The following is a 17,203-nucleotide window of genomic DNA, read 5'->3' as shown; positions in this document are numbered from 1 at the left end:
TATCTGCAGTTTCTTTTTCTCCTGGATGCCAAAAATCATGCGATATTTTAGAGTGACGCTTCGCCAGAAGATAACCAGACTGATACCCATCGAAACGTTCCGGACAACGGAGTCACCCGGATCGAAGCCGGAGATGATTTGATAAGTAGTACACGTTGGGAAAGAATATATATGCAGATATTTATAAATGCTTCATAAAGCTCTGCCCAGTGTTTGGCAACAACAAAACTGTATAAAACGTCGGAAACTGCTTATAGCAATCCCTAACGCGAGCTCCATCACGTGTCTGTACAACCTGCGACTAGGTCGAAGTACTGACCGATTAACATCTCTCTCGGGCTGCAGTATCCTCTAGTTGCAACAGTCTCGCCCCACTCTCTTCAGATAATGCGCCGCGTTTGTTGATCAATAGTCTTAGCGTGGGAACACACGTGTAACCTCCTTTCTAAAATTCGAACACACGTACCTTCAGTCATTTTGGTTATTTCGTAAATGTAGTGATTACAGTGTGCTCACTATTTGTGGAAAAATTTAGATCACTCTCTAGTTAGAGCTGGTTGCTGAAATAATGGCCCATTTTAGAATAAGGGAAGTTTTCAGCAAAATTACAGGTGAATTTATATTTGGGTTGTGGAAGCTCGAGGTAGGAATATATGATACGGGATTTTCAGTTCCAGCATTGGCCCTGCAACCAAAGGAATCTTCCTGAAAACCTTGACATAACCGGGAGATGGGAACTGACAGACAGATGGAGTCCGCTCAAGCAGTATGAAACCCCAATGGGCGTTAAAGTGCATATGTTTATCTGTGCACTTAGCAGAATTGGCTATGTGCTCAAAATGTCCAGTATACCTACGTATGACGTTGGTAACTTTCTGCCTCGCCACTCTTTGCCTTTGTGAAAAATAATCACTGAGTGCGTGTCATTAGCGTGTTGTGCAGCTGCAAGTTCATACATGTTAAAATATTCAGCACTATTACACCGAGGTCGTATTTTTTACTTATAACCAACGTGTTGTTCCTATCTACGGAGGACAACTTCAAGAGGGGTTGTAACCTTTTTGAAGGCCCAGTGCACGCCCTGGCTCGCTCCGTTTCCGCGTGCTACCGCACGCCTCACATCTTTTGAATTCTCGAGGAGGGGAGAAACAGACATTTCAGCCGTTACGGAAACGCTCTGTGGCCGCGAGTGCAGCGGATTCAATTAGGTGAGACTGAGGCACTGGCAGCCACTAGCGGATTCCATGAAAGCTAGTTCAGAGAAGCCGTAGTGATTGTTAAACACCACAATAACATTTTTTGGGAGGAGTAGAAAGTGTAAGGACCGTCCGTGCTATTGTTAACGCTGTGGTACTTACTCGATGGAGTCGACGATCGCATTGCCAATACCGGTGATGTCCACCTCGTTGAATTCCAGGCTTAGGGCGACTGGCCGGTCAGGTGAGTCATTGATTTTAATTTGCGTAAAGTGCAACGGATCAAGTGGCGGAAGGCCGAGACTCGGAATACCTGGAAAGGAAGAGTGCATTTGAACGGAATGGCAGATGCTATCTAGCACTAGTAAATAAATAACATGGGTCAGACAACTGAACTGATTCAACAGTTCTAAAGTGCCGAGATCCTACTAATTGGAGAAAATAAAACAGAATTAATTATTGGGAAGAAATAATAGCATTGCCGTGAAATATGGATCAATAACTGCTCTGCATAGCCCAGTAAGCTGCGACTTGATTGTCTCCCCGGTGTCCACAAAAAATTATCCAACAGGTGTACAAATCTAAAGCTGCAATAACTGATGCAGCTAATTCTGTTAATGTATAAACTATTAGTGGACCAAGAACTAAATATTACACGAGATATACAAAACACATTGTATCTCAGAGGAGAGATACGTATCCATGCAATAAAGGATGTTTATATCCTTTAATTGTTGAGAAGGTAAGTAACTTATAAAAATACTTGATACAGCATTGAGTGCAGTATATCTCCCAGTTTTGTTTACAAATGTTAATTGCATCTATCCTTTGTAGCACGACAAATATCCTATCCATAATGATTTCGCTACCAAATACTAAGAAGCGAGGTCACGATGTGTGATGCAACTGCCTATCTTATCCGTTGCCGCCGATCGCGACTATCCCAGAAGCGGAAGAACAAACAGTCTGTATTTTAGATAATTCCATACACAGAACTCCATTGCAGTTAAATTAAGTGATCGTGGTGGTCACCAAATCCAATCCCACTAGGCACACTCGTACGGAGTTACGCAACAACTTTACGATGACAATGTGGTGGAGCGCCAACTTGTTGGAAAATAAATTATGTGCACGTATCCTGTTGCATTAGTCTTCAAGCGTGTCTGGGTACGATTGTCAGCTAAGAGACTGTTGCCCGACGCTGACTGAAATCCCTATGTGATACGTGACCAGTTTCGGTGAAGCGATTGTACAAGTGAATTACAGTTTGTCTTTGAGGTGGCCGCTTGGCTTGCCATATTAGTGCTGAATTGTCTCCGAACTGTAGTAGCGGATTTGGATTCTTGTGTCCATAAACAATACTACACACACTATGCAGCGTTATACGACTCCTAGATAGTTGTTGCAATAACTGCTTCCAGCATGCCACCTACCGGAAACGTCTGGATGTAAAAGTGTTAGGTGGGAATGAAACTTGAATATATACTGCATTCAGTGCTGTATGAAACGTTTCCGTATGTTATTTACCCTTTTCACAAATTAAAGTTACTTTTGTATAGTTCATTTATAAGCATCCAGTATAATTTTAAAGTATATTAGTAGATTACTTTGATACATAAAAGAAGGCATATTTCGTTACGTTATGGAAAGCTGCATGGCTACCTTCGAGAAATGAAACAGGGAAGGCAGCAGAGATTCTTACACGTAAAAGGGCAAGTTGCAGTAGAAGTCATTAGATAACTGACATACAAAATTGAACTGTCGAAAGGAGAAAATACACGCATCAAAATAGTTTGGGACAAGACCTACTAATTCAAGGTATTGCAATTTGGGCTGAACATAAATTTTTCTGTTTTTGTCACAATTTTAGGCCAGGTACTTGAACCTGAGATAAGTGCAAAAATCGCTGTATATATTGATGACATACTTGCCACTTCCACCTGGCATGGGCATTGTGAATTATTAAATGAGACGGTTCAAGCTTTCAGGAAAGAGCACATGATGCTGAGGGGGCTTGACTCTGAGATTGAATACCTTTGGAGAAATTACGATAGTGGTGGTCCTTCTTACAAATTAAGATGGAAAAACTGATACAGAAATATTATATAGCATAAAAAGTTGTACCAAACCTAAGAATAGAAAAAAAACTGTTCCGATTTTAGAGACATGCAACTTTTGTAGAAATTCTGTGCCAGGGCAAATATTCAGTGATCGAAACTCTTACAAACTGCTGATCCTAAACCAAAATTATGAATTGGATGAGCAATGTCAAAAACTATTCGAGAATCTGGAACAACACTTAGTGAAGACAGAACAAAACATCGTCCAGCTTTGAGCAGACCTTCCTGTATGCGTACAGATAGCAGTAAGTATGATTTAAGAGTGAAAGTTTTGAAAATATTGGGATAACAAACGTATTTCAATAGTTACCTCAAGTGGTTCTAGCCATTTTTTGTGATTTCCAAAAAATGGTTCAAATGGCTCTGAGCACTATGGGACTCAACTGCTGACGTCATAAGTCCCCTAGAACTTAGAACTACTTAAACCTAACTAACCTAAGGACAACACACACATCAATGCCCGAGGCAGGATTCGAACCTGCGACCGTAGCGGTCGCGCGGTTCCAGACTGTAGCGCCAGAACCGCTCGGCCACCAGCGGCCGGCTGTGATTTCCAAAAATTTAGAATACATCTCCGGAGGCATACGAGTATGTCGCATGTGTACACACATCAGCGAGCAGTAACTGTCAGTGAAGAAGTTGAGATTCGTTCATGAAAGAGTATGATGGTGCTCACTGTACCTACAACAGTTTCAATCTAAAATCAAATTAATATATTATAAGCTGCCACAATACTGACGAGACGTTCTCATAAGGTGTATGTCATGTTAACAAGAGGTTTCTCCAGCCTTTCGCAACCTATTCATCAGGCTCTTTTCTCTTATCAACTACAACATAGCTAACATTTTCTGATAACATATCACTTGACAAGCGTTGTAGTCTTGCCAATTTTCAACCCATTGATTTAATTGTTACCCAATTTCAGCCCACAATCAACAAAAGTCTCATATATTTTCCCATCTGCTTATTATCATGCAGCTATTCAAAATAATCCATTGCTACATTTGACTGTTAATTATTATCTTTCGCTAATGCTAACATAGTCAGCACTTGCTTATCTAGGGAAAGCTCTGTTGCATGATCAGCACAATTTTTAAAAAATCATGAAATGCATCCCGAACGTGGTGGAAGTTACCTTTTATCAGTATTGGCACAGCATCCATAATCGCCTTCTTCAAGCAGCCGTTGAAGTCTGGGTCAGTCTGCTTGCAGGTTTTCAGAGATGATGCTGTAAGAGAACAGAAGCTTATTGAGGAATTAGAACGCATTGTACTATAGAATAAAACTGAAGCAACACCCGATGTGCAGTGACAAATTTTTATGATATAATGTGTAGAGCATATTTTTAAATTCGATCTCTGAAATTAAGTTTTTAACGAACAGAAGTACGTGTTTTAAAACTGGAAATAACAACAGACCTCCTCTACGGGTAATTCGGGACATAAAGCTGTTATGAAACTGAGATCTGTGTTCATCAATGGCGCAAAAGCGATTATTTATAACCATTCTTCAAGGACCTGTAGTGCTATTACCATTAGATAGGAAATGTAAATACAGTAGGAAAAGAAGCTGTTCAGAGATTCGTCAGTTGTTCAAGTTAACAGGTACATTTTTCATTTCTAGAATGAGTGTTTCACTATGCAGCTATTTTGAAACTTGTTAACAGTTTAATACAGTGTGCTGAGTTACGATTCGTAGCAGAAATCAGTCTTTCGCAGGTCATGCTCTAACTGATCCGACTACGTAAGAGTGCCTCACGAAATGCCTTCGGAAGTCTGATAGGCAACTGAGATCAGGGCAGAAGTAAAGGTGACATGGATGATCGTGAGCCGTGCCTGGATTGCGAGCGATGTTCTGGCTGACTCAGCTAGCTAGGAATGTCTGACGACTGACTCTTACTGGTGTGGCAGAACGAACACTGTGAGAGTTGTCTGCGAGGCTTGGCTGTGTTGTCGGCAATGCTCTTAGTGCCTCAACTATCTAGGAATGACTCACGATCTGCCCTCGAAGATCTGGATGTGGGGGAGGTAATGGCAGAAATAAAGCTGTGACTGTGGTAAATATTCGTTATGCTTCAGCTTTCTAAGACTGGCCTGTAACCCAGCCTCATAGGTCTTAAATGTAGGATGGATAGAGATGGAAGTAAAGTGGTGGCAGCATTCCGCGAGTCAATTTTGGGTGGTGGGCAGAGTTCCTACCGAGTAACCTATCTAGGATCGACTCACGACACGCCCTCACAGGTCTCGAATGTAGGAGAGGTGCAGGCGAAAGTAAATCTGTGAGGGCACACCGCGAACCATACCTGGATGGAGGTCAATGCTCTTATTGATGTGGCTGTCTGGGTATAACTCACAACCTGTTCTTACACGCCTGAAATCTAAGGAGGTATACGTGGAAGTACAGCTGTGAGGGCATACCAAGAGTTATTGAAGGTTGGAGACCAATGCTCTTAGTGATTCGGGACATACCCTCACAGGTTTGGCTTATAGGAGAAGTAGTGGCAGAATTAAAGTTGCAATGGTGGGTTACGAGACAGATCTGGATTTTGGCAATGCTCTTGTCCGCTCAGCTATCTATAAATGACCCACAACTGCCTCCACATCCAGGAAGTGTGAGAGGTGAAGGCAGAAGTAAAGCTTTGAGGGCATTCATGAGGCATAACTAGGCGGTGGGCAATTTTCTTACCAACTCAAATATCTAGGAATGACTCGCAACACACCCTTATTCGTGCAAGGGTGCAAGCGAAAGAAAATGTATGAGGGAATTCCAGGAGTCACACCCGGATGATGGCCAATGCTCTTACTGACGTAACTGCCTACGAATGACTCACAACGCGTTCTTACAAGTCTGCAATGTAGGGAAGTACAGCTAGAAGTAAAACTAGGTGCATTCCAAAATTCGTACTAGGATGGAGAGCAAAACTCTTTGTGTCAGCTATCTGGGAATGGTTCATGAGATGCTATTATAGCTCTGGTACGTGGGAGACTTACTGTGGGATATAAATGTCCAGTGGTGGGTTCTGAGTCATACGTACATGGCGGCAATGGTCTTACCGACTCAGCGATGTAAAAAAGACTCACAACTGCCCACATATACTTCGAAAACAGAAGAGGTGGCGGCAGTAATAAAACTGTGATGGCATGCGCGAGGTATAACTAGGTGGTGGTCTATGCTCTAAATGACTCAGCTATCTAGAGATGACTAACGATCCACACTGGCGAAAGAAAATGTATGAGGGAATTCCAGGAGTCACACCCGGATGATGGCCAATGCTCTTACTGACGTAACTGCCTACGAATGACGCACAACGCGTTCTTACAAGTCTGCAATGTAGGGAAGTACAGCTAGAAGTAAAACTAGGTGCATTCCAAAATTCGTACTAGGATGGAGAGCAAAACTCTTTGTGTCAGCTATCTGGGAATGGTTCATGAGATGCTATTATAGCTCTGGTACGTGGGAGACTTACTGTGGGATATAAATGTCCAGTGGTGGGTTCTGAGTCATACGTACATGGCGGCAATGGTCTTACCGACTCAGCGATGTAAAAAAGACTCACAACTGCCCACATATACTTCGAAAACAGAAGAGGTGGCGGCAGTAATAAAACTGTGATGGCATGCGCGAGGTATAACTAGGTGGTGGTCTATGCTCTAAATGACTCAGCTATCTAGAGATGACTAACGATCCACACTGGCGAAAGAAAATGTATGAGGGAATTCCAGGAGTCACGCCTGGATGATGGCCAATGCTCTTACTGACGTAACTGCCTACGAATGACTCACAACGCGTTCTTACAAGTCTGCAATGTAGGGAAGTACAGCTAGAAGTAAAACTAGGTGCATTCCAAATTTCGTACTAGGATGGAGAGCAAAACTCTTTGTGTCAGCTATCTGGGAATGGTTCATGAGATGCTATTATAGCTCTGGTACGTGGGAGACTTACTGCGGGATATAAATGTCCAGTGGTGGGTTCTGAGTCATACGTACATGGCGGCAATGGTCTTACCGACTCAGCGATGTAAAAAAGACTCACAACTGCCCACATATACTTCGAAAACAGAAGAGGTGGCGGCAGTAATAAAACTGTGATGGCATGCGCGAGGTATAACTAGGTGGTGGTCTATGCTCTAAATGACTCAGCTATCTAGAGATGACTAACGATCCACACTGGCGAAAGAAAATGTATGAGGGAATTCCAGGAGTCACGCCCGGATGATGGCCAATGCTCTTACTGACGTAACTGCCTACGAATGACTCACAACGCGTTCTTACAAGTCTGCAATGTAGGGAAGTACAGCTAGAAGTAAAACTAGGTGCATTCCAAATTTCGTACTAGGATGGAGAGCAAAACTCTTTGTGTCAGCTATCTGGGAATGGTTCATGAGATGCTATTATAGCTCTGGTACGTGGGAGACTTACTGTGGGATATAAATGTCCAGTGGTGGGTTCTGAGTCATACCTACATGGCGGCAATGGTCTTACCGACTCAGCGATGTAAAAAAGACTCACAACTGCCCACATATACTTCGAAAACAGAAGAGGTGGCGGCAGTAATAAAACTGTGATGGCATGCGCGAGGTATAACTAGGTGGTGGTCTATGCTCTAAATGACTCAGCTATCTAGAGATGACTAACGATCCACACTGGCGAAAGAAAATGTATGAGGGAATTCCAGGAGTCACACCCGGATGATGGCCAATGCTCTTACTGACGTAACTGCCTACGAATGACGCACAACGCGTTCTTACAAGTCTGCAATGTAGGGAAGTACAGCTAGAAGTAAAACTAGGTGCATTCCAAAATTCGTACTAGGATGGAGAGCAAAACTCTTTGTGTCAGCTATCTGGGAATGGTTCATGAGATGCTATTATAGCTCTGGTACGTGGGAGACTTACTGTGGGATATAAATGTCCAGTGGTGGGTTCTGAGTCATACCTACATGGCGGCAATGGTCTTACCGACTCAGCGATGTAAAAAAGACTCACAACTGCCCACATATACTTCGAAAACAGAAGAGGTGGCGGCAGTAATAAAACTGTGATGGCATGCGCGAGGTATAACTAGGTGGTGGTCTATGCTCTAAATGACTCAGCTATCTAGAGATGACTAACGATCCACACTGGCGAAAGAAAATGTATGAGGGAATTCCAGGAGTCACGCCCGGATAATGGCCAATGCTCTTACTGACGTAACTGCCTACGAATGACGCACAACGCGTTCTTACAAGTCTGCAATGTAGGGAAGTACAGCTAGAAGTAAAACTAGGTGCATTCCAAAATTCGTACTAGGATGGAGAGCAAAACTCTTTGTGTCAGCTATCTGGGAATGGTTCATGAGATGCTATTATAGCTCTGGTACGTGGGAGACTTACTGTGGGATATAAATGTCCAGTGGTGGGTTCTGAGTCATACGTACATGGCGGCAATGGTCTTACCGACTCAGCGATGTAAAAAAGACTCACAACTGCCCACATATACTTCGAAAACAGAAGAGGTGGCGGCAGTAATAAAACTGTGATGGCATGCGCGAGGTATAACTAGGTGGTGGTCTATGCTCTAAATGACTCAGCTATCTAGAGATGACTAACGATCCACACTGGCGAAAGAAAATGTATGAGGGAATTCCAGGAGTCACGCCTGGATGATGGCCAATGCTCTTACTGACGTAACTGCCTACGAATGACTCACAACGCGTTCTTACAAGTCTGCAATGTAGGGAAGTACAGCTAGAAGTAAAACTAGGTGCATTCCAAATTTCGTACTAGGATGGAGAGCAAAACTCTTTGTGTCAGCTATCTGGGAATGGTTCATGAGATGCTATTATAGCTCTGGTACGTGGGAGACTTACTGCGGGATATAAATGTCCAGTGGTGGGTTCTGAGTCATACGTACATGGCGGCAATGGTCTTACCGACTCAGCGATGTAAAAAAGACTCACAACTGCCCACATATACTTCGAAAACAGAAGAGGTGGCGGCAGTAATAAAACTGTGATGGCATGCGCGAGGTATAACTAGGTGGTGGTCTATGCTCTAAATGACTCAGCTATCTAGAGATGACTAACGATCCACACTGGCGAAAGAAAATGTATGAGGGAATTCCAGGAGTCACGCCTGGATGATGGCCAATGCTCTTACTGACGTAACTGCCTACGAATGACTCACAACGCGTTCTTACAAGTCTGCAATGTAGGGAAGTACAGCTAGAAGTAAAACTAGGTGCATTCCAAATTTCGTACTAGGATGGAGAGCAAAACTCTTTGTGTCAGCTATCTGGGAATGGTTCATGAGATGCTATTATAGCTCTGGTACGTGGGAGACTTACTGTGGGATATAAATGTCCAGTGGTGGGTTCTGAGTCATACCTACATGGCGGCAATGGTCTTACCGACTCAGCGATGTAAAAAAGACTCACAACTGCCCACATATACTTCGAAAACAGAAGAGGTGGCGGCAGTAATAAAACTGTGATGGCATGCGCGAGGTATAACTAGGTGGTGGTCTATGCTCTAAATGACTCAGCTATCTAGAGATGACTAACGATCCACACTGGCGAAAGAAAATGTATGAGGGAATTCCAGGAGTCACACCCGGATGATGGCCAATGCTCTTACTGACGTAACTGCCTACGAATGACGCACAACGCGTTCTTACAAGTCTGCAATGTAGGGAAGTACAGCTAGAAGTAAAACTAGGTGCATTCCAAAATTCGTACTAGGATGGAGAGCAAAACTCTTTGTGTCAGCTATCTGGGAATGGTTCATGAGATGCTATTATAGCTCTGGTACGTGGGAGACTTACTGTGGGATATAAATGTCCAGTGGTGGGTTCTGAGTCATACCTACATGGCGGCAATGGCCTTACCGACTCAGCGGTCTAAAAAAGACTCACAACTGCCCACATATACTTCGAAAACAGAAGAGGTGGCGGCAGTAATAAAACTGTGATGGCATGCGCGAGGTATAACTAGGTGGTGGTCTATGCTCTAAATGACTCAGCTATCTAGAGATGACTAACGATCCACACTGGCGAAAGAAAATGTATGAGGGAATTCCAGGAGTCACACCCGGATGATGGCCAATGCTCTTACTGACGTAACTGCCTACGAATGACGCACAACGCGTTCTTACAAGTCTGCAATGTAGGGAAGTACAGCTAGAAGTAAAACTAGGTGCATTCCAAAATTCGTACTAGGATGGAGAGCAAAACTCTTTGTGTCAGCTATCTGGGAATGGTTCATGAGATGCTATTATAGCTCTGGTACGTGGGAGACTTACTGTGGGATATAAATGTCCAGTGGTGGGTTCTGAGTCATACGTACATGGCGGCAATGGTCTTACCGACTCAGCGATGTAAAAAAGACTCACAACTGCCCACATATACTTCGAAAACAGAAGAGGTGGCGGCAGTAATAAAACTGTGATGGCATGCGCGAGGTATAACTAGGTGGTGGTCTATGCTCTAAATGACTCAGCTATCTAGAGATGACTAACGATCCACACTGGCGAAAGAAAATGTATGAGGGAATTCCAGGAGTCACGCCTGGATGATGGCCAATGCTCTTACTGACGTAACTGCCTACGAATGACTCACAACGCGTTCTTACAAGTCTGCAATGTAGGGAAGTACAGCTAGAAGTAAAACTAGGTGCATTCCAAATTTCGTACTAGGATGGAGAGCAAAACTCTTTGTGTCAGCTATCTGGGAATGGTTCATGAGATGCTATTATAGCTCTGGTACGTGGGAGACTTACTGTGGGATATAAATGTCCAGTGGTGGGTTCTGAGTCATACCTACATGGCGGCAATGGTCTTACCGACTCAGCGATGTAAAAAAGACTCACAACTGCCCACATATACTTCGAAAACAGAAGAGGTGGCGGCAGTAATAAAACTGTGATGGCATGCGCGAGGTATAACTAGGTGGTGGTCTATGCTCTAAATGACTCAGCTATCTAGAGATGACTAACGATCCACACTGGCGAAAGAAAATGTATGAGGGAATTCCAGGAGTCACGCCCGGATAATGGCCAATGCTCTTACTGACGTAACTGCCTACGAATGACGCACAACGCGTTCTTACAAGTCTGCAATGTAGGGAAGTACAGCTAGAAGTAAAACTAGGTGCATTCCAAAATTCGTACTAGGATGGAGAGCAAAACTCTTTGTGTCAGCTATCTGGGAATGGTTCATGAGATGCTATTATAGCTCTGGTACGTGGGAGACTTACTGTGGGATATAAATGTCCAGTGGTGGGTTCTGAGTCATACCTACATGGCGGCAATGGTCTTACCGACTCAGCGATGTAAAAAAGACTCACAACTGCCCACATATACTTCGAAAACAGAAGAGGTGGCGGCAGTAATAAAACTGTGATGGCATGCGCGAGGTATAACTAGGTGGTGGTCTATGCTCTAAATGACTCAGCTATCTAGAGATGACTAACGATCCACACTGGCGAAAGAAAATGTATGAGGGAATTCCAGGAGTCACACCCGGATGATGGCCAATGCTCTTACTGACGTAACTGCCTACGAATGACGCACAACGCGTTCTTACAAGTCTGCAATGTAGGGAAGTACAGCTAGAAGTAAAACTAGGTGCATTCCAAAATTCGTACTAGGATGGAGAGCAAAACTCTTTGTGTCAGCTATCTGGGAATGGTTCATGAGATGCTATTATAGCTCTGGTACGTGGGAGACTTACTGTGGGATATAAATGTCCAGTGGTGGGTTCTGAGTCATACCTACATGGCGGCAATGGTCTTACCGACTCAGCGATGTAAAAAAGACTCACAACTGCCCACATATACTTCGAAAACAGAAGAGGTGGCGGCAGTAATAAAACTGTGATGGCATGCGCGAGGTATAACTAGGTGGTGGTCTATGCTCTAAATGACTCAGCTATCTAGAGATGACTAACGATCCACACTGGCGAAAGAAAATGTATGAGGGAATTCCAGGAGTCACACCCGGATGATGGCCAATGCTCTTACTGACGTAACTGCCTACGAATGACGCACAACGCGTTCTTACAAGTCTGCAATGTAGGGAAGTACAGCTAGAAGTAAAACTAGGTGCATTCCAAAATTCGTACTAGGATGGAGAGCAAAACTCTTTGTGTCAGCTATCTGGGAATGGTTCATGAGATGCTATTATAGCTCTGGTACGTGGGAGACTTACTGTGGGATATAAATGTCCAGTGGTGGGTTCTGAGTCATACGTACATGGCGGCAATGGTCTTACCGACTCAGCGATGTAAAAAAGACTCACAACTGCCCACATATACTTCGAAAACAGAAGAGGTGGCGGCAGTAATAAAACTGTGATGGCATGCGCGAGGTATAACTAGGTGGTGGTCTATGCTCTAAATGACTCAGCTATCTAGAGATGACTAACGATCCACACTGGCGAAAGAAAATGTATGAGGGAATTCCAGGAGTCACACCCGGATGATGGCCAATGCTCTTACTGACGTAACTGCCTACGAATGACGCACAACGCGTTCTTACAAGTCTGCAATGTAGGGAAGTACAGCTAGAAGTAAAACTAGGTGCATTCCAAAATTCGTACTAGGATGGAGAGCAAAACTCTTTGTGTCAGCTATCTGGGAATGGTTCATGAGATGCTATTATAGCTCTGGTACGTGGGAGACTTACTGTGGGATATAAATGTCCAGTGGTGGGTTCTGAGTCATACCTACATGGCGGCAATGGTCTTACCGACTCAGCGATGTAAAAAAGACTCACAACTGCCCACATATACTTCGAAAACAGAAGAGGTGGCGGCAGTAATAAAACTGTGATGGCATGCGCGAGGTATAACTAGGTGGTGGTCTATGCTCTAAATGACTCAGCTATCTAGAGATGACTAACGATCCACACTGGCGAAAGAAAATGTATGAGGGAATTCCAGGAGTCACACCCGGATGATGGCCAATGCTCTTACTGACGTAACTGCCTACGAATGACGCACAACGCGTTCTTACAAGTCTGCAATGTAGGGAAGTACAGCTAGAAGTAAAACTAGGTGCATTCCAAAATTCGTACTAGGATGGAGAGCAAAACTCTTTGTGTCAGCTATCTGGGAATGGTTCATGAGATGCTATTATAGCTCTGGTACGTGGGAGACTTACTGTGGGATATAAATGTCCAGTGGTGGGTTCTGAGTCATACCTACATGGCGGCAATGGTCTTACCGACTCAGCGATGTAAAAAAGACTCACAACTGCCCACATATACTTCGAAAACAGAAGAGGTGGCGGCAGTAATAAAACTGTGATGGCATGCGCGAGGTATAACTAGGTGGTGGTCTATGCTCTAAATGACTCAGCTATCTAGAGATGACTAACGATCCACACTGGCGAAAGAAAATGTATGAGGGAATTCCAGGAGTCACACCCGGATGATGGCCAATGCTCTTACTGACGTAACTGCCTACGAATGACGCACAACGCGTTCTTACAAGTCTGCAATGTAGGGAAGTACAGCTAGAAGTAAAACTAGGTGCATTCCAAAATTCGTACTAGGATGGAGAGCAAAACTCTTTGTGTCAGCTATCTGGGAATGGTTCATGAGATGCTATTATAGCTCTGGTACGTGGGAGACTTACTGTGGGATATAAATGTCCAGTGGTGGGTTCTGAGTCATACCTACATGGCGGCAATGGTCTTACCGACTCAGCGATGTAAAAAAGACTCACAACTGCCCACATATACTTCGAAAACAGAAGAGGTGGCGGCAGTAATAAAACTGTGATGGCATGCGCGAGGTATAACTAGGTGGTGGTCTATGCTCTAAATGACTCAGCTATCTAGAGATGACTAACGATCCACACTGGCGAAAGAAAATGTATGAGGGAATTCCAGGAGTCACGCCCGGATAATGGCCAATGCTCTTACTGACGTAACTGCCTACGAATGACGCACAACGCGTTCTTACAAGTCTGCAATGTAGGGAAGTACAGCTAGAAGTAAAACTAGGTGCATTCCAAAATTCGTACTAGGATGGAGAGCAAAACTCTTTGTGTCAGCTATCTGGGAATGGTTCATGAGATGCTATTATAGCTCTGGTACGTGGGAGACTTACTGTGGGATATAAATGTCCAGTGGTGGGTTCTGAGTCATACCTACATGGCGGCAATGGTCTTACCGACTCAGCGATGTAAAAAAGACTCACAACTGCCCACATATACTTCGAAAACAGAAGAGGTGGCGGCAGTAATAAAACTGTGATGGCATGCGCGAGGTATAACTAGGTGGTGGTCTATGCTCTAAATGACTCAGCTATCTAGAGATGACTAACGATCCACACTGGCGAAAGAAAATGTATGAGGGAATTCCAGGAGTCACGCCCGGATAATGGCCAATGCTCTTACTGACGTAACTGCCTACGAATGACGCACAACGCGTTCTTACAAGTCTGCAATGTAGGGAAGTACAGCTAGAAGTAAAACTAGGTGCATTCCAAAATTCGTGCTAGGATGGAGAGCAAAACTCTTTGTGTCAGCTATCTGGGAATGGTTCATGAGATGCTATTATAGCTCTGAAACGTGGGAGACTTACTGTGGGATATAAATGTCCAGTGGTGGGTTCTGAGTCATACGTACATGGCGGCAATGGTCTTACCGACTCAGCGATGTAAAAAAGACTCACAACTGCCCACATATACTTCGAAAACAGAAGAGGTGGCGGCAGTAATAAAACTGTGATGGCATGCGCGAGGTATAACTAGGTGGTGGTCTATGCTCTAAATGACTCAGCTATCTAGAGATGACTAACGATCCACACTGGCGAAAGAAAATGTATGAGGGAATTCCAGGAGTCACGCCCGGATAATGGCCAATGCTCTTACTGACGTAACTGCCTACGAATGACGCACAACGCGTTCTTACAAGTCTGCAATGTAGGGAAGTACAGCTAGAAGTAAAACTAGGTGCATTCCAAAATTCGTACTAGGATGGAGAGCAAAACTCTTTGTGTCAGCTATCTGGGAATGGTTCATGAGATGCTATTATAGCTCTGGTACGTGGGAGACTTACTGTGGGATATAAATGTCCAGTGGTGGGTTCTGAGTCATACGTACATGGCGGCAATGGTCTTACCGACTCAGCGATGTAAAAAAGACTCACAACTGCCCACATATACTTCGAAAACAGAAGAGGTGGCGGCAGTAATAAAACTGTGATGGCATGCGCGAGGTATAACTAGGTGGTGGTCTATGCTCTAAATGACTCAGCTATCTAGAGATGACTAACGATCCACACTGGCGAAAGAAAATGTATGAGGGAATTCCAGGAGTCACGCCCGGATAATGGCCAATGCTCTTACTGACGTAACTGCCTACGAATGACGCACAACGCGTTCTTACAAGTCTGCAATGTAGGGAAGTACAGCTAGAAGTAAAACTAGGTGCATTCCAAAATTCGTGCTAGGATGGAGAGCAAAACTCTTTGTGTCAGCTATCTGGGAATGGTTCATGAGATGCTATTATAGCTCTGAAACGTGGGAGACTTACTGTGGGATATAAATGTCCAGTGGTGGGTTCTGAGTCATACGTACATGGCGGCAATGGTCTTACCGACTCAGCGATGTAAAAAAGACTCACAACTGCCCACATATACTTCGAAAACAGAAGAGGTGGCGGCAGTAATAAAACTGTGATGGCATGCGCGAGGTATAACTAGGTGGTGGTCTATGCTCTAAATGACTCAGCTATCTAGAGATGACTAACGATCCACACTGGCGAAAGAAAATGTATGAGGGAATTCCAGGAGTCACGCCCGGATAATGGCCAATGCTCTTACTGACGTAACTGCCTACGAATGACGCACAACGCGTTCTTACAAGTCTGCAATGTAGGGAAGTACAGCTAGAAGTAAAACTAGGTGCATTCCAAAATTCGTGCTAGGATGGAGAGCAAAACTCTTTGTGTCAGCTATCTGGGAATGGTTCATGAGATGCTATTATAGCTCTGAAACGTGGGAGACTTACTGTGGGATATAAATGTCCAGTGGTGGGTTCTGAGTCATACGTACATGGCGGCAATGGTCTTACCGACTCAGCGATGTAAAAAAGACTCACAACTGCCCACATATACTTCGAAAACAGAAGAGGTGGCGGCAGTAATAAAACTGTGATGGCATGCGCGAGGTATAACTAGGTGGTGGTCTATGCTCTAAATGACTCAGCTATCTAGAGATGACTAACGATCCACACTGGCGAAAGAAAATGTATGAGGGAATTCCAGGAGTCACGCCCGGATAATGGCCAATGCTCTTACTGACGTAACTGCCTACGAATGACGCACAACGCGTTCTTACAAGTCTGCAATGTAGGGAAGTACAGCTAGAAGTAAAACTAGGTGCATTCCAAAATTCGTACTAGGATGGAGAGCAAAACTCTTTGTGTCAGCTATCTGGGAATGGTTCATGAGATGCTATTATAGCTCTGGTACGTGGGAGACTTACTGTGGGATATAAATGTCCAGTGGTGGGTTCTGAGTCATACGTACATGGCGGCAATGGTCTTACCGACTCAGCGATGTAAAAAAGACTCACAACTGCCCACATATACTTCGAAAACAGAAGAGGTGGCGGCAGTAATAAAACTGTGATGGCATGCGCGAGGTATAACTAGGTGGTGGTCTATGCTCTAAATGACTCAGCTATCTAGAGATGACTAACGATCCACACTGGCGAAAGAAAATGTATGAGGGAATTCCAGGAGTCACGCCCGGATAATGGCCAATGCTCTTACTGACGTAACTGCCTACGAATGACGCACAACGCGTTCTTACAAGTCTGCAATGTAGGGAAGTACAGCTAGAAGTAAAACTAGGTGCATTCCAAAATTCGTGCTAGGATGGAGAGCAAAACTCTTTGTGTCAGCTATC

At 44.1% G+C, this 17,203-nt stretch overlaps 1 protein-coding gene across 1 annotated transcript in view; it reads right to left on the bottom strand.

The window, feature by feature from the left end:
* The window catches only part of LOC124545088 (protein takeout-like), an 81,761-nt gene that overhangs the window by 34,766 nt on the left and 29,792 nt on the right, over positions 1–17,203 (bottom strand). The window contains exons 2-3 of the mRNA XM_047123898.1: positions 4,452–4,544; positions 1,359–1,509 (exon numbers count right to left, since the gene is read on the bottom strand). Of these exons, the coding sequence (XP_046979854.1) occupies positions 1,359–1,509; positions 4,452–4,544 (244 nt within the window). The remainder of the gene's footprint in view (positions 1–1,358; positions 1,510–4,451; positions 4,545–17,203) is intronic.

The sequence above is a fragment of the Schistocerca americana genome, chromosome 8, assembly GCF_021461395.2.
Source record: "Schistocerca americana isolate TAMUIC-IGC-003095 chromosome 8, iqSchAmer2.1, whole genome shotgun sequence".
NCBI classification, from domain to species: domain Eukaryota; kingdom Metazoa; phylum Arthropoda; class Insecta; order Orthoptera; family Acrididae; genus Schistocerca; species Schistocerca americana.
Note: the sequence above shows the minus strand (reverse complement) of the source record. Positions and strands in the feature narration are given on the sequence as shown.